Consider the following 23,175-nt stretch of genomic DNA (forward strand, 5'->3'; position numbering starts at 1 on the left):
GCCTGTTGCAAGAAATGCGCTTCTGGTCATCTGCTGAAACTCTATGTAGAAAATTGCTATTTGTTTCAACTCATCCTGGGGCTAATTATTGATTTCTAATGGATTCGAGGTATTCTAGCAGGTAATTGTATTAACCCTCTGAAAGTTCCATTGATGTGAGCTGAATTTAAACAATTGAAATACATTTATTTTGTTCTTTTGGATGAGTGCAATGCAATATCCAGACACCCTTAAGGCGCAACTTGATCTAGAAGGACACATTTGTTACTGGGCAACTGGTCCAAGATTAGGATAGCACACAAATGCACATAATGGAAAAATATTTTGCCTGCTACTACTGCTCCCTACATAGCTCCCATATCACACGGCCCGTGCGAATATTGAAGAATTCTTTGAGGAGATCGCTGTACAGGAGCGCACCGAGGAGGCGACAAGATATGGAGGCGGACATTAGTGAGGAAGAGAGAGGTATGTCAATCAGGGGCTTCCAGTCGAGGAAAGCACAGGGTCTCTAAATGGCCTGCCGCTAAAACTGTATAGGAAATTGGTGAATGACCTATGCAACATGTATCGGGAAGCGAAGCGCCGAGGGGTTCTCCTGAGGGACCAGAGGCTAGCCACTATTTAGTGCCGAGGGTGGCCCTTGGAGCTAGCCCCCCCCCCCGCACCAGGTGGGCTGAGGGGGCCTGTGTTACGCCCCTGGGTCTCATCCCTCTCAGCTACACTGGGGCACTCCGCAAGGATGCCCACTATCGCCAATGCTCTTTGCCCTGGCGCTGGAGCCACTGGCGGGTTGGGTACACACCGACCCGCTAGTGAGTGGCCTCATGTGGGGAGGAGAGCGGAAAGACAGAATTTCCTCATTCACTGACGATATCCTGTTATATGTGCCGGATCCTGAGATTTCCATCCCCAGACTGCTCCATATATTTCACATTTGTGTTACCCACTCAGGGTACATGATTAATTGGGGGTAAGTCTCTTCTCAATCCCCTGTGCGCATGGAGGGCGCAGCAAAATCTCCCGGTGGAAACGGTGGGCTTTAAATATCTGAGCCTCTGTGTAATTAGACAACCGGAGCTTTTCCGCATGGTCAATCTATACCCTGAGCTGGACCAATTTAACGCAGATGAACAGCACTGGAGATCACTCCCCCTGTCGCTCCTTGGCAGAGCGGCAATGTACAAAATGATTGTCTTACCAAAATTCCTGTATCCGTTGCAAAACTTGGAGTGTCGGGTACCACCTGAGTTCTTCCAACGGGTGAATCAAGCGAATCAACAGCTCATGTAGGATGGGGGACCGGCTAGGATAGCGTTGACCAAGCTCACAAGGGAGCTGTATGATGGGGGCATCTCCCTCCCTGACTTAGAAAAGTACTATTGGGCGTCACAACTGACACTGGTCAACGAGTGGGTTTTTTCCCCTCTAATGGAGCAATCGATCAAGGTGGATCACAAGGCCCTGGGCCCCGGGGGCTTCCTGAGGGCTCTATACACAAAGAAGGGCTACGCATCTCTCTCACCTCTCACAAGGGTGAAGGCTTCAGGATAGTAAGGGCAAATAGATTCCTGGAATGGCAGGATCGACACACAAAGATGGAATAGCGCATTCTGGCGGAGGTGTGGACACTCAAAGGATTTGTGGAGAGTCTAAGGATTTGTGGGATGGAACCTTATATGTATCTCGACGTTAGCAGATATGTAGCAGGGGAGGACCTAATCACCTGGGAAGTATTGCAAACAGAATATTGTATGGCTCCAAAGGAAATATTTAGATACAATCAGTTGAGGCACACATTGCAGGCACATATAGAGAAGGGCCAGTCGCTGGAGGAATCCTCGTCGCTAGAAGATAGACTGTTGACAGAGCCGCTCCTCACAAAAGCGATCTCCCTGATTTACAGTAAATTAATGCGTAACACCCTTAATTCATTCCTGAGGCTCTAAGAGGCCTGGGAGGCAGACTTTGGGGAGCTAGAAGAAGAGGAATGGGAGGAGGCACTCCAATCACCCAGGAAAATGTCACATAGAGCCCGACTCGGGCTGATCCAACTCCGTATACTTCACAGGTCCTCCTACACGAGAATACTCACACAAGATGGGCACGGCTCGGACAGATGAGTGAGCCAGGGACTGTGGAGCACCGGGGAAGTTCCTGTACACATTATGGGATTGACTACGATTTGAGGGCTCCTGGAAGGTAGTCAGCAACAGGCTTAGAGGGGGAGTGGGCCTATCAACTGAGGTCTCACCCAAAACGATCCTTTTAAACCTCTGGGGGAGGGACATCCTGGAAAATATGCTAGATTGCTATCCACCTTAGGATTTGCTGTGGCCAAAATAAATGTTTTTCGCCGATGGGTTGCGGTCGAGCCACAGAATGTGGAGGAGTGGAAATCAGACATCGGCTGTCCATGCAAGTTGGAGAAAATATGGAGCGGGTGTGGTACATTCCGTTGCCTCCTGGATGGCCTGTCAGGACACGAGTAACATCCTGCTTGTGATAACGACTGTGGCTTATGATGATTTGTGGAGGAGAGGGGGCAATGGAGGGGGATGTCAGTAAAGATTGGAGAAGTATCCTGAGAGATGCGCAGTGTTGCCATGGTGGTTCTGTTTGTAAGTGTACTTGTACCTCCAAAATGTAAATGTACAGGGCAGTCTACCAGTTTAATTGCCAAATCATGCAAAAGCAGATGCTCTCTGTGCCATATAGGATTAATCCAATTCTGGGCCAGGTAAACATAATTACCCGAGACTGATATCTGAATCAGTATGCAATGTCTAAGCCGCCTAACGTTATATTAAACTGAGAGATCGCCCTGTACATCTACATTTTAGAGGAACAAGTACACTTACAAATTAAGAGCCCTGATGAAGTTCATATGATTTGAACGAAACGTGTTGGCTGGATGTTTTCCTGATTTATACATATGGAATAAAGGAAGAGTTTTACAAAGACACATTATATTATTCTGGGTGCAGCATTCCATTCTCTTATCTCAATATGTTTCTGCTTGACAGCAGTATCATGCAACAGCTGCTGCTGGAATTGAAGTGCACCGGGCCATTAATGATAGGGAACTGTGTGGGAGGCATGGTGGTCAGTATCTGCCATTGTTGTTTTGTCTTTCATGGTGGGTTTGTTTCTCTGTAAGTGCAAAATAAATAAATAAATAAATAAGGGAAAATATGTTGCAAATCACAGTCTTTCTGCTGAGGAGCAAACTGCAGCCCAGCAACACTGCTAATGGACAGACCGGTGTGACATACGCTCTATATTGTTAATGTATTCTAAACAACGAATGGCAGAGAGAACGCACATCTGAACTACAAAACCAAGGCCCTTGTCAATTTATTTTTACATTTCACGCGGTTTTATTCCAAGAAAATGTGAAAACGTAGCAAGCGGCGCCAACCGCTGCAGACGCCGGTGGTCTGTCAGAAGACACCAGTGCTGAGTCAAGGGGCGCCCGTGTGGTTCTGCCCTAAACTCTGCACACCTGTCACCCCTCCCTGGAGACAATAGCAGACATAAATGACGCCCACTTGTCTTTATTGCCTCAGCAGAGTAGCGGAATGTGCGGGGCGCCCGGGCGACCAGGATAATTCGATGGTACATTCCGCCGCTCCAAACAAAGGGAACGGGGGTAGGCCTTGAGCAAAAAGGGAACATAACAATGCACCGAACAACGGCCCCCGACTGCACATGATTTGTGACAGACGCGCAGACCCATTCACGAGGAACACGAGCTGACTGCCAATGGCTTTTGGGGTGCCCCCGGGGCAAAGCGTTTATTATAGAACAAATAGTCCCGAATTATTCTCAACCCTGCAAAATACATTATGCAATGGTTTCCTTTGTTGTTAACGCACTGTGTTTCTGTGGGCCATACTTGTATGTTTATGTCTATTTATCTGTAGATGTGTCCATATATATTTTTGTATATCGGTATATTATGCACAGAACACACGATGCACGTTTTCCAGGGCACTGCCGACCCATGCTTTTTAAAGTGAATTTACATGAATGCAGATGTTTTGCTATAATTTACACATGCTTCAAATACAAATGGCCAACAGTAATATTTCAATGTTCTACGAAAAATGTCAAGAAAAAATTAGCCCCATAATTATCAAATAAAAGCCATTCCGGGCCCCGCTGCCAGCGCCCTCTGGCGGGCCGCGCTGGTGGTGTCTCTCTAGGGTCCCGATAGCGGGGACCTTACCCGGACGCACGCTCGTGCATTGAACACAATATGTGTGAAATGGAAGGAAAGGCTTTGAAATGCTCGCTCTGCCCGCGGAGGCCGGCGTGCCCACGCCTGTGAGGGCTGCGTGCCCCCGTGGCCCCCCAGCAGCAGCGCCGTCGCCCGCGCTGCAGCGCCATGTGTGCGCTGCTGCAGCCTGCCCTGCCGCTCACCCTCCCCGTCCGTATCCATGACCCGCTACCTGCTATATTTAGGCCGGCCCTGAGAGGCGCGCGGCGGGGAGGGAGGAGGGGGCGCCCGGGTGGGGGACCCCAGGTATACTCACACCACCAGCCTGGAGATGATCCATGACACCATGGCTGCAGTCTCCTCCGCGGTCCGCCGCCTCGTCGTCCAGCTACCTCCAGCAGGAAGGGGTCGGGGGCTCAGCCATCAGCCACCTCCATGGGTCCGGGGATGAAGAGACGGTCGGTAGCGCCCAGGGATGAGCCTGGAGTGGACACCGGGCTGCGCTCCTTGGCTGCACCTCTGCTGCTGCTCAGGGTGCTCGGCTCGGCTCCCCCCGGGCGGGGCTGTGTGATCTGCAGCCAACGAGCCGGAGGAGGGGAGGAGGGAAGAGAACAGGAGCCGCTGCTGTCAAGAAAGGGCTGCTGCTGCTGCTGGCAGCGGACCACCGCCCAGGCGGTGCTGACTGGGCTGCCCGGGGAGGGAGGGGGGGACGGTCCACCGCTGCACGGCCCCGTGCCAAGGCCGACACTGACAGCTGACTCTGCCTCTGCCTCTGAAAAGCACCCAGTATGCACTGTTCCCAGCTGCACCTATGGGGCGCTCTCATATTCTTGCATTTAATTTCCAGAAGGCAAGCGTCGTCCCTCCTCTCCTATAAAATCCCAATTCCTCTCAAATATATGCCTAGAACAAAAGGCTGTCCTCCTGGGGCCAGTCCACTACCTAGTGTGGAAGTCTCACTTATGGGATAAGATGTTTATACATTATTAGAACATTCAGTCCATGGATTGGCCAATCAGAGTGATCCTTTTACCTGGCAATAAAGGAAGGCATGCTTCTCAGAACTCGAAGTGTTATGATCTAATAGTGTTCCACCAGCCAATCAGAACGTGACTAGCACAGCTTTTTCTGGTGCTGCAATTTAGCTTTTCCAGGGACTGGTATCTGAAACAGAAAAGTATTATGCTCAACAAGCAACAACGTAACATTTATTTAAAGATGGACTGAGGCACTTAGGCCCACTCAAGTCAACTTAAAATTGACATTGGCTAACTAAAGTTTATCAAATGTATTTAATTCTGCTAAAACATACATACAAAATAGTAGGGAAAATAATATGTGAAACAATATGTGTAACTAATACATCCATTAGGTGTAAATAATGTATAAATCATATAAGCAGAGGTTATGCAGGTTACAGGTTAACAAAGTATTTTAACGCAAATAAATCAAGATGACAGTGCCATCACCTGTGAAGACAGTGTGTGTAAACTTTTAGTAATCTGCATTGCCACTGCCACAGCACCCATCGCTGTCGGTGACTCAAGAACAGGTTGGCATGAAACTGCTGCAGCAGGTTGGGATATACAGGATGGGGGACCTCTATAATGATGGCACCTTCATTGATGAGGAAGATCTTAATTACATTAGAAACCAAACTGTAGTGTAGTTCCTATATTCCCAATAGGCTCTGCGCATTGGAATAATATTGTGGACATCTAACCCTGGTATCGGCAGTTTCAACTTGAATGAATTAATTCAAGTCCACTATCTCCAGATGATCCTTCAAGTTCTTGCGAGCTATTGTGACTTCTGCTGCGCTGTCCAACATTGTCTTAGCCCATTCCCCGTTTTTGAGTTGTGTCCTCAAGATCCTCGCCATGACTGATTTTTAGACCTGATAACTTCTTTTTGGTTGTTAGAACCCGGGGTCTCTGGTTGGCAGAGGTAAGTACCTTAGACCAAGTAGGGACCCTAGCTTCCAGTCAGGGCGACGGAATAACCCTCTGAGATAACCCCTGCTCACCCTCTAGGTAGCATGGCGCGAGCAGTCTAGGCTAAACAGAGGCAATGTGGATAACATTTGCACTTAACACAACAATAATCCCCAATCCACCACAAACTGAGACCACACAGGTAAGTATATTTTGTAAAAATATATAGCTTTATCTAGTTTCAGCAAGGTGAATAAAACATTTGCATGATAATCACTTCTTTAGGCACATGTTGCATTCAATCTTAACGGTTGCATTTAATCTTTAGGATGGTTCTCGTAAATAGGAAATTCTTAGTAACAAAACCAGTCTCAAGTCTCTCGAATCAGGGGTCCAAAAATATTGCCCCGGATTTCTATTCCTTCTGCTCTAAAAACGAGCAAGGTAACCAATGCCAGCGTTGAAATCTTACTTGTGGCTTTTAAGCGCTGCACGCGCGCTGCCTCGCGAGGCCCGGGGGCTCTCCTCTTCCCCCCGGTTCCCCCTCGCTCCTCCGTGTGCCCCTTGGCGCCCTGCGACTACCAGCACTCACTCTCCTCCGGGCCCGGCCGGTCCCTCCTGCTCCTCCGCCGGCTCTCGATCATTCAACGAGCGGCAGGGAGCGGGCCAGGCTCTCCAGGCTGGGACGGCAGGCCGGGGCGGAAGACACTCGGGGAAATCCCTCGGCGAGGGCAGGTCTCTTCTTCCCGGGTCCGGCGGTGATCGCGCAACGCTTCCCTGGGTCCCTAGGACGGGGACCAATCCGGTCGCGGCGTCTGGGCGAGCCTCTGGTGCACCCGGGAGTCAGCCAATGACAGAGCGGCTCCCGGGACAGTCAGGCAATGACGCTCCGCTCCTTCGGCCAATCGCGGCCCACCACCACGGATGACGCTGCGCCGCACGGGCCAATTCCGTCGCGGCGTTAGTGAGGGGGCTCGGCTCCCTCCACCAATGGGAGCGCGGCTCCTTCGTTTCTTTGGCGCTTCAGCTCCTGGACCTTGGAGCAAGTTACGGGGGGGTTTCCTGGCCCCGGGCTGCGGTGGTGATTTGGCGGCAAAGGGTTTTCAAGGGCGCTGGTCACGACTAGACCCCCCTCTCGACCTCGCCACCACCTCGGAGCGGATTCCACGAGGGGAGGCTCCCCAAGCCTCCGACCCTCACGGGTAATGTGCCGATGAGCACACCGATCCCCTCCTCACGCTCCGCAGTCAGGCACCACGCGTCCCGGGTCACAACAGAACGATTTTGCAGCTGTTGTCTGGGACAGTTGTAGGAACCATTAGCCCTGGGTTCCCAACAGGAGGCCAGCTCTTCTCAGGCCCTTGGAGATTCAGTTGTAGACACAGCACACAGCAGAGTCTTGGCAGTTTCAAGTAGGCAGGGTCACAGCACACAGCAAAGTCCCTTTCTCCTCCTTAGCTTCCAGTTGGACAGTAGAACAGGTCAGCCCTTAGAGCACACAGCAAGGCAGTCTTCCTTTAGTTCTCTAGCTGTCCTCCTTCCAGCAGAGGTTCCTCCTTGATTGTAGAATTTCAGAATCTAATCTTCTGTAGTCAGGGGTCCTTTCCTTATACCCCTCAATGTCTTTGAAGTCCTTTGAAGTCTTTGTGCATGGAGGCCCTGGGTCCAGTCTAAACCAGTTCTGGGGGTTGCGGAGCACTGAGATGTCTCTGGTTTTCTTCTTCCTGTCAGCTTCAGGGCCAGAGGTGTCAGTTGACCACCAGGAGGGAGCTAGCATGGGGGATGTGGCCGGCACAGCCCAGTACTTATCAGGCATTCCTTCCTCCCACCTCCCAGGCAGGCAGATGTGCCCTTTCATCCCCGGGCTGGCTCCGACCCTCTCCTCCGGGGCTCTGCAGCTCCCCCTGTCACATCCAGACCAGGCAGGCATTCCACAAACCCAGGCACACAGAAAGGTTTAGACAAGAGAACAGCCACTTTCTAAAAGTGCTATTCTCCAACACAGGGTTTAAAAACACCCTTCACTAAAAGATGTGTCATTAAATTCTGAGTTCAGGGATATCTTTCACTTATGTCCCATCTTGTTCCTATGGGAAGATAGGCTGGTATCACATGGGCCCAGCCTCCTCCATGTTACTCTATGGAGCAAGATAGCCTTACAGCAGTGAGCACACAAAATGGCTGCAGCCCACTACCAGAGCATATCACCTGCACTAGTACATGCTCTACCTTATCCATACACAGCACCCTGCCCAGGGGGGTACCTAGGGCCTTCCATAGGGGTGGCTGATGTGCACAGACAGGGAAGGGTTAGGCCCAGCCAGTGGAGACACTGGCCAGGGGGACAGGGCAGTCCACTGACCGCACACAGGCCTTGCGCTGGCAGGCCTGAGTCCATTTTAAAGCTACTCATGTGGGTGGCGCAATCTGCGCTGCAGGCCCACTAGTAGCATCTGTCATCACCAGCCCTGGCACACACAGTGCACTTTACTAGGGACTTCTTGGTGATACAAATATGCCAATCAGGTATATTCAATCAATATCACAATTTACAGAGGTAGCACTTACACTCTGACACTGATCAGCAGTGGCAGAGTGTCCAAAGCATCTTAATCAGCAAAAACGAAATCGAGCACAGCATCAAAACACATGAGTCAGAGGCAAAAAAGATGGGGGAAGAACCACGCCAAAAGGTGTCAGGTCTAACATTGGTGAATTGAGGTTTCTTGTTTTTCTGAACATGTTGATCGTCTTTGGACTTTACACGTTCTTCCTTGTTTTCTGACCATCCTGTCCTTTCGGATTTCTGTGATGAAGTCTGAAAGGTATGAGAGGAATGTGTATCAGTATATTGATATCTATCAGGTTTTCTCAAATTATCCCTATTCCTGAGGTTATAACTCCTTTCAGAGGGCTCCTTTTGAGGAGACCTACCTCTGGACTAAGAACGCTTCTCTTTAGAAGTTTGTTTAGTGTTTTCCCACTTCTTTTTAGAAGAGGTAGGAGTGTTTTTAGTCTGACCTCTTCAGGTCAAGTCAAATATATCTTTATTACGGCCAACATGGACTTAGGCCTACAATGCCCCCACAATTCTGCTCCATATAGCGCACCCCCACAGGCCTGAACCTTGTAGATTTCCAGTGCTGGACTGACGGCCCTTTTGTTGGAGTTATTAAAAACCTTCAATATTCTCCCTGTGGACTGGACTAATTTTAATGTTGATTTGCCTATATGTGCCCCCCAATCCATTGTCTCAGTGATTGTGATGCCTAGATACGTAAATTATGTGACTCTTTCTAAGGGTACATTATTTAATGAAGGGTTTGGACGAGTGCTCTTGGGTTTATTGAAAACCATGAATTTCGTTTTCTGGAGGTTGATCTCAAGCCCCCTATCCTCACAGAACAATTGAAATTTGTCCAGCACCCTTTGAAATACCATAGGGGTTTTGTATACCAGAAGCGTATTGTCGGCAAACATCGCCGAGATTTGTTTTGAACCTAATTTGGGGGCATCTAGATCTTTTTCCTCGGTCAACACTTTAATCAGATCGTTTATGTATAGGCTGAATAGTGTCGGGGCAAGAACGCAACCTTGTTGTACGCCTCGTTCGATTGGAATTGGAGCCGATAAGTTGCCATCCTTGACAAATCTTATCTGTGCGAAGTTGTTTTCGTGGACTTTCAGACAGTTGGGGTTTTACTGGTTTCCCTCCCAGACTCTCTCTGCCTAATTCTGCATAGGATTTTTCAATTATTCTGGCCAGTTCTTGTGGTTGCTCAGTTACATCAAACTCCCTTAACTTTTGGCGGATCGCCACGGATGCTGCTTCACCTTTAATATTAGCTAATATTATTGTTGAAACCTGTTTGAAATCTTTCGGTAATTTCATACCTAGATTTAAATCAGGCTCTGCCCCGTATTCATTTTGAATCTGTTTCAGGATATCTGGTAATACCGTCATCGACAGAACAACGTGTGTTTTAGTGTAGATTGCAGCAAAGACTGTACCCCAAGTGTCGCAGTCCTCCAGATGTGGTGCGATCCCCATTGGTAAACAGATTGTTAAAATTCTGTGTTTCTCATGAGGGGTAGTATTAGGAAATACTGCCTCGATTTGAGTAATTGTTTGAGCTATCCAGAATGGAATTTGTTCCCGTTTTGCGGGTAATTTACCAACGACTGAATGTAGACTCTGTGGTGTAATTTTATTTGTGTTCCCCTGGTGGGGGGGTTGTTGTGGAATTATTATTGCTGGTCGGACTGTAAAAGTCCTCATGACATATTGAACCAATGGTCTATAGATTTTGATTAGGTCTTTGAGTTGAGCTCGTAGTCCCACATCTGTCATTTCATTAATTTCAGGATGTGGTGTATAGCTGGCTAAAACCGGCCATGTTGCTCCTGGTCTACCTAGTGGACCGAGCATGGTAATGTGATTTATATGTTTTAGGGCACCTTTAAACCAGAGCGCATGCTCTTGGTAAGTTAGTGGAATTTCAATATCCTCAAAAGGAATGTATTTCGCTGGTGGTTCATCTTTTTTGTAGAAGTGAAACACATTTGTTACTGGATTTGCTTCAGGGAAGATTATCCATGAGTAGAATACCACAATATCACAAAAACTACCCTACCACCTCTTGATGTTAGGCCATTTTTTATAAGTTTTATAGTGATGGCTCTCCGTAAATTTGGAGGAATGATTATAGCATCATCATCGGTTTCTTGGAAACCTGAATAGTTTAAAGCTTGAACGGCTGGATCAGCCGCAGCTCCACTGGCCCCGGGAAGTATTTCGTCAGACATTTTGTTGACTGAAAGTTTGCAGAGCAAGTTTCAAGGAAACAAAGATAAGGTGCACAATATTTTGGAACACTGTATCCTTCAACGGTGAACAAACCAAAAAACTAATTGATAGGATTTTCGTCTTACTCAGCTATGGCGGATATTATCCTTTAACACACTCCAGACATCTATTGGAGTATTACGGAAAAAGGAGTCTCTGAGAAAAGCATTGCTGAGTTACTTTAGTATCTAGCATTAAGTTAGTGCCTTACCAAATGTTGGGTGCCATGTAGTGTAGTTCCTATATTCCCAATAGGCTCTGCGCATTGGAATAATATATCCTATAGATATGACGTAGGACTTAAGTCAGTAGGTCTCTATCGAATATACTAAACTTAATAGTGAGTGCCAAGTAGCTCAGAGGTCACTAGAAACTTTCCTGAATTCACAAGAAGGGATTAGTTTCTGACAACCGCTTAAACATGACAACTTTGTTTCCCTAGGACTGGAATAACTATCTTCAGAGTGGTGGAAACAATAGATAAGTATTTCACTCAGTCAATCGCGCATGCTTCGTTTCTACAGAGTTTGCATAGAAATAGTGAGACAGGCGTTTTCAATAAAAGGTTTATTGAACAGTCTTCTTTCTCATGCAAGAAAGGTGAACTGCTACAATCATTAGACAGAATGCAAGGTATAATGTGTATAGTGAGAATAGTATTATAAAATAATGCTGTAATAGCATTGTATGGTTTCTAAACCATATACAAATACATACATAAATAACACAAGCTAAAATACTCAACTGGTACTTCTGAAATACGCCTACCCCAATGTACCTAACTTAGGTCTAGTGGGTGGGAAGAAGTAAGTATGGTCTTTTGCATAGGTTTAATTTTTGCCAAGAATCTACCAAAGGTTTCTCTAGGTTCTAATCAGCTCCATACCTTAGAATGAAGTAGGTCTGGTATCTCTGTCTCGGGACTCGATTTCCCAACACCCCGCAAGGGGAGTCAGAAACACTGGAACTGGATTTCTCAGCAGAGGAGGGCAGCTTCCTCATCAGTGCGTCAGCTGGAGAGTCGGCTTCCTGCGGCACCTGCTGTAGCGAGCTGCGTCGGGCAAGTAGGTAGTCGAACTGCTCCGAACCACAGTGCTTTGCCATAGTAAGTTAAGATATATTTATACCTTGAAGGTGTTTAGGAATGCCATGTTTGACGTAAAGTCGGGCATATGAACGTCATGAATGAACCCCTAAGGAATAGATGTTCATTGTAAGACTAACTGAGTTCTTGGAGAAATCAATATTCAAGCAAGGGGAAGTCCCTAACGGCTTAAGCTGGTTTTCCAAGAAATCATTGTGACGTTTGATGAACGGATGGAAGTAGCCATGCCTGTATTTGGGTTGCATGGGCTATGCCTAAATAAGGGCTTGATTTCTATGCCTATATAAGGGCAACATGAATTGTACCTATATAAGGGCATGAATCGGGAAAATCCATTTGGAATCTAAAACGCCATACAACAAAACGCTCCTCTTTAAATTTACATACCATAGACTGAGAGGCGCGATTAAGGATTTTTACCCGACATTTCCCGACAATCTGCCAACACTTCAAGCACTACAAATGGTTATTACTAATTCTCATAATATACACCTAGTGACCAAAATCTACAGGCTGTTACAAGAAGACATAGCTAGCAATACACATAAGGCGCGAGAAAGATGGAACGTCACATTAGAGTCGCCTCTTTCTTAAAAGGACTGGACCACTTGCTGCGCTCTGACCGACATGTCACCCTAAACGGTAATTTGCGCATAATACATTACAAATACCTGCACCAAAGATATTATACACCGACTAAATTACAGAAATGTGGCCTCCATCCTAATGCCTGTTGTAAGAGATGTGGAACAGATAAGGCTCATTTTAGTCACTTAGCATGGCAATGCCCTCATATACATGAATACTGGGAAGCTATAACTGAAACACTCAGTGCGATATTAGAAACCAAAGTAGAATGCACCATTCGGGTGTGCTTGCTAGGACTTGTGACAAACCTACGATCAGTTAGGCGTATATTTTGTGTAATAGCCCTATTATTGGCAAAAAGAAGGGTATCGATGTATGGAATTGGTACAGAGGTCCGACTGCCCGAGGGTATCTAAAATGTTTGCATGACCCTTTCCGCTGTTATCGGACTTCAGAGCCCCCCGAATTTTCACCTACTCACCTCTATGAAAGCACTGTTGGGACATTGTTAATGGAGAAATAAGAAAGGTAAAACGCTGAAGGAAAACAGAGAATGAGATGCCGTTTGGCAGCATGCTGGAAGTGCGGGAGGTGCAGTAACAGGTGATCTATGTCATGCAGGTTTCCCAGCCCCCAAATGGCTGCCTTGGGGAGCGGCAGTCTGTGTCCTTTTTTGTTCCACCTCCTTGCACCTTAACGAGGCAGTAACAAGTTCAGGTCCTCGCCGAACTTCTGTTCCAACACCTTGCTCCTTAACGAAGCGGTAACAGGTTCAGGTTCTGGCCCAAAGCTAGAACGCTGTCAGCGGAGTTCCAAAATCTGTATTGGTTCCCTGCTAGTTTAAACTGCCGTGGTTGATGGCGTTTGCTGCTCTGTATCTCCACTGTTGAGAGAGCGAGGCACTCCGGTTTTGCAGCTCTTGGGGAAACCGGCTGCCCTGTAAAAATCGTTACACCGCGTTGGGCTGCCTGGGCTTCTCTGACCCTGCTCTTGCTGCTGGTGGGGAACGCTGCTGCCTTTTGCCCTGTGCACCGCAGTGCGCCCACACACTCTGGTGGAACTCCAAGTCCCAGAGTGCATCGCCGGTCTTCTTCACTCCCCCTGAGAGGGCGGGATAGTTCTTGCGCTCAAAAGCGCCATTCAACACACGCAGCGGGGGACACGCACTCCGCATTGGGCTTCTCTGACCCTGCTCTTGCTGCTGGTGGGGAACGCTGCTGACTTTTGACCTGCGCACCGCAGTGCGCCCACACGCTCTGTTGGGACTCCAAGTCCCAGAGTGCATCGTTGGTCTTCTTCACTCCACCTGAGAGGGCTGGATAGTTCTTGCGCTCAAAAGCGCCATTCAACACCCGCGGCGTGGGGTGCGCCCAGGCGAGGCCAAGGACGGGCCCGTCATTGCCAGGAAGAGGCAGGGCAGGGCTACCCCCCTTGAGTCTGATTCTTTGGTGCCCTTGAGCTGGTCAGACTTTTGTGGGACCTCTAATGTAATTGCTTGTACCCAGTATGTTTAGACTGTATTTCATAACTGTCAACACATCCCCCCTAGCTACCTCCAGGAGCTTGTGGAGGAACCAGCTAACCTGTAATCCAGTGACCCATATGAGCTATTCATGGAATCCACCCAAGCTCCATATTATGTGGACACCTACTGCGACATTTCCTTTTTGTGATCATTGACGCTTTGATACCCTCCTTTCCACAATTTTTTGTGTCTATTGTTAGTTGGTCTACTAAATTGTATTCTTTGTATCCCCTTCCTTAATTATTATTATTAATTATTATTATTATTATTAAGCTGTTTTATAGCGCGCTCAATTACTCCGGAGTATCCTGGCGCGGAAAAGAAAGAGGAACAGTAGCAGCAGAGCCCTAGACCAGGCAAACGAACTAGACAGCTATTCTGAACAAATGAGTCTTCAGCGCTTTCTTAAAAGCAGTGAAGTCGTTGATGCTACGCAGAGCCGCAGGAAGAGCGTTCCATGCGCGCGCGGCCTTTACTGTCACAGAGTGGCCTCCCAGCCGGACACGCCGGAAGCGCGGGACCAGCAACAGATGTTGTGCTGCTGAGCGTAAATCTCTGTTAGGGAAGTACCGCGTGAAACGTTTCATCAGATAGGCAGGACCACGCCCATTGATGGCTTTATGGGCCAGAGTCAGAATTTTAAAGGTGATTCGATGCTGCACCGGCAGCCAATGCAGGCTCTCCAGATACCTTCTAACACTGATCCGCCTGGAGATATTCCCCAAGAGTCTGGCAGTGGCGTTTTGAATAATCTGGAGCCGCCCGATCAAATAGGCCGGTGAACCACTGAACAGGGCATTGGCGTAGTCCAGGCGCGAGAGAATTAAAGCTCTCGCGACTGACTCGCAGGCCGAGGCAGGCAGATACGGGAAAAACTTTCTTAGAGACTTCAAAGTCCCAAAACAGCCACCAGTGAGCCTCTTGATGTGACCCTCAAAACGAAGGTCTTCCCCAAACCAGACCCCAAGGTTTTTAGCCAAGGTGTTTGAGGCACATGGTGTAGGGAAGCCCTCCGGTCACAATAGGGATCGAAAATCAGGGGGGAACTGGCCGTAGAGCAGGATTTCAGTCTTGTCCTCGTTGCACTTCAATTGAGCTGCCGCTAACCAATTGAAGACCGGGGACAAACAGTTCTGGATCTGCTCAGTGTCCAGCGCCTCTCCAGGCCAGGTAAACAACAACTGCGTGTCGTCCGCGTAGGCTATAACTTTAGCTCCCAGATGTTCCGCTAGTTCAATCAAAGGGGTCAGATATATATTAAAGAGCAAAGGGCTCAAAGTCGAGCCCTGGGGGACTCCTGTCACGAGTGGTCTAGCCGATGAAGAATAAGGAGGGAGCCAAACCTGTTGGGATCTAGCCGACAGAAATGAGCTCAGCCAATGTAATGCAAGATCACCAATGCCAATGTCGGCAAGCCTGGTCAGGAGGCGTTGGTGGGGAACCGTGTCAAACGCGGCAGAGAGGTCCAATAAGATTAGAGCCGCTCTGCCGCCACCATCCAAACACTCCCTGACCGCCTCCGATATTTCCACAAGAGCCGACTCTGTGCTGTAGGCAGCACGGAACCCGGACTGTGCCTCGTGAAGAGCTCCGGAGCTTTCCACAAACTTATTAAGCTGCTGAAAGGCCAGTTTCTCTCCAATTTTGGCCAGAGCCGGAAGCAGCGATATCGGACGGTAGTTTGTCAGAACCGCCGGATCAGCTCCGGTCTTTTTAACCAGGGGCAGAAGTTTAGCTTGTTTCCACTCAGAAGGCAGGCTGGCTGATTTAAAAGAGAGGCCGACTAAGTGAGACACCTCCTGTGCAACTACGTCGGCAACAGCCGCTAACACTCTTGCTGGACAAGGGTCCGATGGTGACCCGGATTTTAGAGATTTAATCACAGCAAGAGTGTCAGTAGTGGAAGGAGGGGCAAACTCCGTCAACCTGGCCGCTGGGGCCCTCAGAGGAAGAAGGTGTGTTAAGGCATTTGGGGGAATTATAGCAGCGAAGTTAGACTGAATAGCCGCGATCTTATCCTCAAAAAACCCAGACAGACTCTCACACCAATCTTTAGAAGCTGGAACAGTCCGCTCCTCCGCACAAGGGGCCAGAAAGCTGTTAACAATTGAAAAGATCTCTCGGCTGTTATTGTTGGCTTTGGCGATCCGATTGGCGTAATAGATGCCTTTTGCCTTTTTGATACTGGCATAATAGTTTCTCTGTTCTTTACGCAGTATTTCCTTGGCCAAAGGGCAATAAGATTGACGCCAATCACGCTCAAGTTTTTTACAGGCCAGTTTGTGGGAACGTAACTCCGGGGAGAACCACGGTTGAGAGGGGGTAGAGCGCAGTCTGCCTCCCCTCCCTTTGGACGAGACTGAAATCCCCGACACCATCCATTCGTTAAAGGATGATACCGCTGTGGTAAGGTTACTACCCAACGTAGGGCGATTCTTAATCAAAGTAGCCGCTAAAGTAACGTTATTGATTTTATTGGTACATAGTGTTTTAGCCCTCGCGGTGGAAGACCCCAGGGATGGCCAGGTAAACCGAATCAGCTGGTGGTCGGACCATGTCAGAGGTTCAGGAGCTTCAACCAGGAGAGGAAAGTTAGAGGAGATCACATCCAGGGTATGCCCGCCCGAATGCGTGGGTAAGGAGACCCACTGGGACAGGTGCGCCAAGTCCAAAGCATCACGCAGACCTTTACTCTCTGGCAGATCCGCCTCCTCAACATGGATGTTGAGATCGCCCAGCAGTAAAAAACTAGGGAATCTGAGTGCTCGGGGGGTGATAAGATCACTCAGACCCGAGAGGAACGATCCCACCGGGCCCGGAGGCCGGTAAATGAGGGTGCCCCCTAGAGTGAAGTGCGGAGAGAGAACCACAGAAAAATTCATCGCTTCGCCCCCATCCAAGATTACCGGGGGATCAGCATGAAAAGTCAGTGAGTCTCTCAAAATGATGGCAACCCCACCACCTCTTCCCAGCGCTCTGTCCCTCCTGTGAATTTTATAGCCACGGGGGACAGCTAACTCGACAGCCGGAGCGCTGGACGCAGTGAGCCAGGTTTCAGTCACAAACAGGAAGTCGAGTGAGCTGTCAGACAGCAGCTCAAAGATGTCAGCCGCATGTTTACACAACGAGCACGCGTTAACTAGGGCAGCCGAGAAAACATGTGAGGCCGGCACCTGGGGAGAGGGGGAGGAGAGTAATTATTGTCCTGTGCCCAAGTCTACTGTACTCCTTTTAGGCTTACATTAAGGGCGAAGTGGTATTACACCTGTTCCTGACTCGATAATGGGCAAGCGTACCTGTGCAGTAAAAAAACATCTTCAAGTCCCTATTCCAGCTCTTTTGCCCCAAACCTCAATAGATAGGATGCTCCAGAGGGCTATGGAGGTGGTATCGACTGAAATAGAGCTGACGGAGAGGTGCCTGTCTTTAACTCCAGATATATTCTGTCAGGGATCTGAGCCATCCACCTCCCAACCAATAATCTTTGGATTGCATCTGGGTTAACAGAACCTATGTCTGGAACAACTGAGTCACTTCCACCATCACTACAACAACCCCCAGTGAAGCCAGCAACTCGTGAAAGTGGCACCACCACTAGCCCATCTAAGGTTGTTAGACGTAAAACTGGAAATGGGGCAGGAGCTAAGAGAAGGAAAAACCCAGAATTAATACCCAGTGAAGATGAATCAGCTAGTGCAGGGAGAGTGACAGAATTCTCCCCATGCGAGTGTGGGCCTCTGGTGGCTGTATCCTCCTCCGACCAAATGAGTGCCGGCAGGACTGAGGCCCGTAGCATTGTGCCACCGGAAAATGCTCTGTTTGACTCAGAAAAGCCTGGCATTCACCCAGCCCAAGATTTGAGGACAACAACTGGCCTTAGGAGCCTTACCAATGTGCAAGGGAGCAATAACCCTGCTCCCAGCAAGGAGGACTCACAAAGAAGAAGGCCCACTCATATAGAGCATAGGGTACTCAGGGAAAGGCCAGATCCTGCAGAGGCAGAGGGTACAGGACCACAACCATTGACCACTCCGACCATAAATCTACCCCCAGCCCCACTCCCTTATGTTATCGTACTAGCTGATGTACCCGAGTTAAAAATCGGCCTGAAAGAAACACAGCTGGATCTAAGGAACAAGTGCCTTTTTTGGTTAACCAGGCACAAGCAGTTCTCCTATGACAGGGCAGGAGAAATGTTAATGGTTCGAAGAGTTGGGTGGGTGGGTAAGTACCCAAAATCAATGCAAGGAGACTGCATAATCATCACTTTTAGCAACCCCTTGACTGTACAAATCATAACAGGCCAGTTCGCCCGTCCCTACGCGCCACCCACAGGGGTCTGAGCCCATACCCTGGATTTCTTTTATTCCTGCAATCACATCTCACCCTGGACCCCAATCTCTAGGGCCCCAACAAATAGGTTTCAATTCCATCAATAGTAGGTCAACCCCCTAGACCACTCTTCAGCATCCCAGTAGCAAACAGATATGGGGCCCTGGAGGAAGTGGATTGACTCGCACTGCAAGGTGGTCACACTCCCAGCTCTGGGACCTGGGTGGTCAATTGGGAATTAGGGGTGATCAATAGTGGACAGCAGACCTTGAATATCCTCTGTAGTAATGAAGACGAACCAGAGGACCTACAACCTGAATCCCATCGGGGAGCCTCAGGTTATGACAGGATTGGTGTAGTTGTGCTTAACAACCCAGCTCTCCCTCCTTCCAACCTTTTGACCTCCAGTTCGGCTAGGAGTGGCCCCCTATTGGAAGTTGAGGAAGTGGCCTTCACGGCCCAGTCAGAGATCACTCAAAGCCCCAACTCTAACAGTCATATGGAACATGGTGGTAACCTTAGACAAGGCAAGCTTGAGGCTAGCACAGATGGTTGGGGGAATTGCAAAAACTTTTAGGAACTCATATAAACCGCCTGCCCGGTGGCTTAGATATATATAGTACAAGTTAGGAGTGCTGTGATGTATGGGGTGGAATTTTGGGGCCAACGTCCCTCTGGCAGACTGGCCAAAATTGAGAATAAATTGATTGATGAGACAGCTCTTGGGCCTACCGCCAAGCACCCCTCTCATCCCCATGCGCCTGGATCTAGGAATCAGACCTAACTTGGAAGAGATTGGCCTCAGGCCGTTGACCTTTTGGCGTAGACTGTGTGTGACCCTGAACTAGTAGTCTACCAGTCTGAACTTAAAGGGATCATGGGACTCCCAGGGGCGGGAAAACTACCATGGTTTGTATATTTAAAAGATGCATGCATTAAACTAGGCATTCCTAACCTATGGAGTAACCCCGAGGAAGTATCCCCGACAATCCCACGTTTAGAACTAGTTAGAGTCTATAGATCGCTTAGACTAGTTGCTATCCAGGGGAACTCTAAACTTGGGCACCTAACAGCTGACTTCCTTAATATTAAAGCTCAGTACCTTTTCGAGCTTTTTCTGGATGATATACAATCTTGCATGGCAGGAAGCTATATATCCAGTTTAGAATAGGGACCTTGCCTGTTCATGCCTTCTCGCACAATTGGTCACAAGCTCCCTCCCTTGGTTGTCCTGCTTGCAATAGCCCCAATGAGTCAGACATTCATGTTATGTTTTTTTTGCCCTGGCTATAAAATAGCCAGACGGCATTGGCTCGTACCACTTTATAGAAATCTGGGGTGTCTGCAGTGTTCAGAGGCATAAAGAATACTGAGATTTGATACTCACCGTCCTACAGTTTTCTCTGTGTCCCGATTTCTCAATTTTATGTGGCATAGGCATAGGGTGTTGTTAAATTTATCACAGTAACCTAAACTAATTTGTTTTGTACTTGTCTCATGTTAACTTTTGTAACTTTTTAAACTTGCTTTTAACTGTTTTTACTCTTTGAACTATTCCTGTAATGACACTTGAGTAATTAGAAATGCATTGTGGCTATCTTTTTTAATTTGCCCCATATGAATTGTTAATATTGCTTACATTTAGCTACGTATGTATTTGCATCATCTACTTTTGATGGTCTACATTGACCGAAATAACGTTTTCTGAATGGTAATGGGTATTACTAATTCTCATAATATACACCTAGTGACCAAACTCTACAGGCTGTTACAAGAAGACATATCTCGCAATACATATAAAGTGCAAGAAAGATGGAACGTCACATTAGAGTCGCCTCTTACTGAAAATAACTGGACCACTTGCTGCACTCTGACCGACATGTCACCCCAAACGGTAACTTGCGCATAATACATTACAAATACCTGCACCAAAGATATCCTACACCGACTAAATTACAAAAATGTGGCCTCCATCCTGATGCCTGTTGTAAGAGATGTGGAACAGATAATGCTGATTTTATTCACTTAACATGGCACTGCCCTCATATACGGGAAGCTATAACTGAAACACTAAGTGCGATATTAGAAACCAAAGTAGAATGCACCATTCAGGTGTGCTTGCTAAGACTGTAATGTTGTATTGTATATTTTAAAGAGATTACAATAAAAAAACGACTAAAAAAAGCTTTTCGTAATCTAACCTTCTAAAAAGTTTTTTTTTTTAAAACCACTAGTCCTTTCAGCAGGAATTTTCAAATACCATTTAATAAAGGGCGTTTTTGCCAGCAAGATATTTTTACTTTCTTCTATACTTCGATGCTCACGAATACAACTCTTCTTAGTGTTTTAATCTCTTTCAAGTAGCTAACAATTTTGAAACCTGACTTATTGTAGATTCATATTTACCAAATTGAGTCATTCAACCACAACATTGAAATATGTACTGTTTGCAATACAGCATGATGCACAGCTCTTTATTTATTTATATATCTTTACAAATACGTATCCATTCTCTATTCACACAATTTTGGACAACAAGGAGACTGGCAAAGCGAAATAGGGCTGATCGCTAACGTTACGAGAAGGGTTTGAAAAGAACAGATATAATTAAAAATAAAATACCTGGTTGAATATATTGATACGGTAGATATATTGACATTCCTGTTCTGTGTGGAAATATTATTGTGGTTCGGCAATAAACGTCTGCTTAATGGCATAAATGTTTTGTTAATTTTTATATGAATGACTGGCAAGGCACACGTCCTATAAAAAGAAGTGCGGGGACGCTGTCTACGGAAGTGACGTCACAACAGGAAGTGACGTCACAAAAGGTGACTTGTACCATCGGGCTCATTGCCTCCCCTCGCTCACCCCTTAGATGCGATTGCATCTGAGAAGTCAGCGCGTGAGCAGCGTGCTGTGAGCTCCGATCTCGCCCCAGAGAGAGCAAAGAGTGAAGAACATCTAACGTGCTTCAATTGGAATTCCATAGAGCATATTATCAAGCCCATTATCGCCACTTTATCGGCAGTTTCCAGGCTTGATAATATGCCCCTCAGTTCTATAGGAGTTTCAGGGACTACACATACAGTTGATTCATGTGGTCTGCTGTTTTGGATAAGTGTAAACTGAATTAAATCAGACAAGAAAGATCGGACTGGGAGAGATATATCCCTGTCAGGATATTTCTTAAATCCATACCTCGGAGGCAGAAAGACCAGGCCCAGCTAGGAGGCTGTACAGTAAACATCCGACACTATGAAGTAAGCACAACACAAGAGCCCGTCACTCATTTAGCCTCAGTGAGTGCTAGGTTATATTCATGGAAACACTGCTTCCATAAGACGCATTGTTAATTCAGCATTGCTCTGGAAAACGACAGCGACTGAAGGGTGAAAGGTTTTACCAAGAAATACTGAAGTAGGATGCTCCTATCGCATTACCAGGACCTATTCTGGAGTGTCGTGATCTATCCTCTGTGTGCACAACACTTCACCCTCACTGAAGTAGTTATTCCTGCCCCTGCAATTACATCATAGTGTAGGAAACTGACCAAATGGAAGGTTATTCTTCAGATGGTAAGGGCGATGACTCTAAACTCAAAGGGAAATTGTGTTTCATCCGGTCACAGTGCAGATGTGTATAAAATTTACATGCAGAATGGACAAGTTGTAAATCAGCATACTTTAGATTGCATTTGCCAAAGGGCGGCCTTAGGCATGTGCAAGCACAGGGCCGCCAAACCCCAGGGGCCACCACGCCAATATATATCCTTAATATATTAATCCTCTGAGGATGGATACATATTTGCGTGGCGGCCTCTGGCAGGGATTTGGCGGCCTCCGACTCTGTTCCACTTCCAAACACCCTGACCCCCCACTCTTCACTGGCCTCCGCGCCTGTGTTCCTCCGGGGGCCCCCTACCTACGCTCCCTGCACAGGGCCGCCATGAGCCCAGAGCCACCCCTGCTGATTTGATGGGCATCATCCTGACCCTAAAATCAGCACTTTGATTTGTCACCCATACAGAAAACTCTTTCAGTCTTTTGACAGAGCCAGTTCAAAACACACATATATAATGAATAAACCATTTCTGTAGTTAAAGCAATTAAGGAGCATGTTTCAACCATATGAATTAATTGTAGATACAAACTGGTGAGCGAGTTAGGGGCGAACAAAGTACCAAAGACTCTTTCTTAGCTATGGATAAAAAGTGGGGATTGCAAACCTGATTGTAACTAATAATCTTGACCTCCTATTTCTGACAGAGATTTGGCTGATTGGTGCATTTCAAGCAGTGATAGACATGCACATTTGTGACTTCTTGGGATATACCAGAATTCCCAAAACTTACTTCATGTCTAAACAATAATGAGCAGTAATGACCTCATCTAGCCGTGTAATGCCTCCAAACGTGAAAGACTCCGCTCTAGATCTCAATACTGCTCCTGATCTAATGGGTAATAAAGAATACTCAAACCAATCAATGGTCTGACCACTTCTTATTCTCTTTCATTTTGGCATCTTGGAAAATCAGTGCCCGCTTACAACCTAGTAAACCAAATCAATGGGTCAGAGATCTTAAAAAACAAATCTTGAGACCCTGGAATATAAAATCTCCTC

General features: G+C 47.4%; 1 protein-coding gene across 4 annotated transcripts in view; it reads right to left on the reverse strand.

The window, feature by feature from the left end:
* REEP1 (receptor accessory protein 1) overlaps nt 1-4,849 on the reverse strand; it is a 305,129-nt gene extending 300,280 nt beyond the window's left edge. The window contains exon 1 of one of the 4 annotated variants that reach the window (XM_078678665.1): nt 4,539-4,849. In XM_078678665.1, the coding sequence (XP_078534791.1) occupies nt 4,539-4,570 (32 nt within the window). In that variant the 5' untranslated portion in view covers nt 4,571-4,849. The remainder of the gene's footprint in view (nt 1-4,538) is intronic. The other 3 variants (XM_078678667.1, XM_078678666.1, XM_078678668.1) reach the window with 3 other exon arrangements.
* Between the last annotated feature and the right edge of the window lie 18,326 nt (nt 4,850-23,175).

The sequence above is a fragment of the Lissotriton helveticus genome, chromosome 2_2 (assembly GCF_964261635.1).
Source record: "Lissotriton helveticus chromosome 2_2, aLisHel1.1, whole genome shotgun sequence".
Lineage (NCBI taxonomy): Eukaryota > Metazoa > Chordata > Amphibia > Caudata > Salamandridae > Lissotriton > Lissotriton helveticus.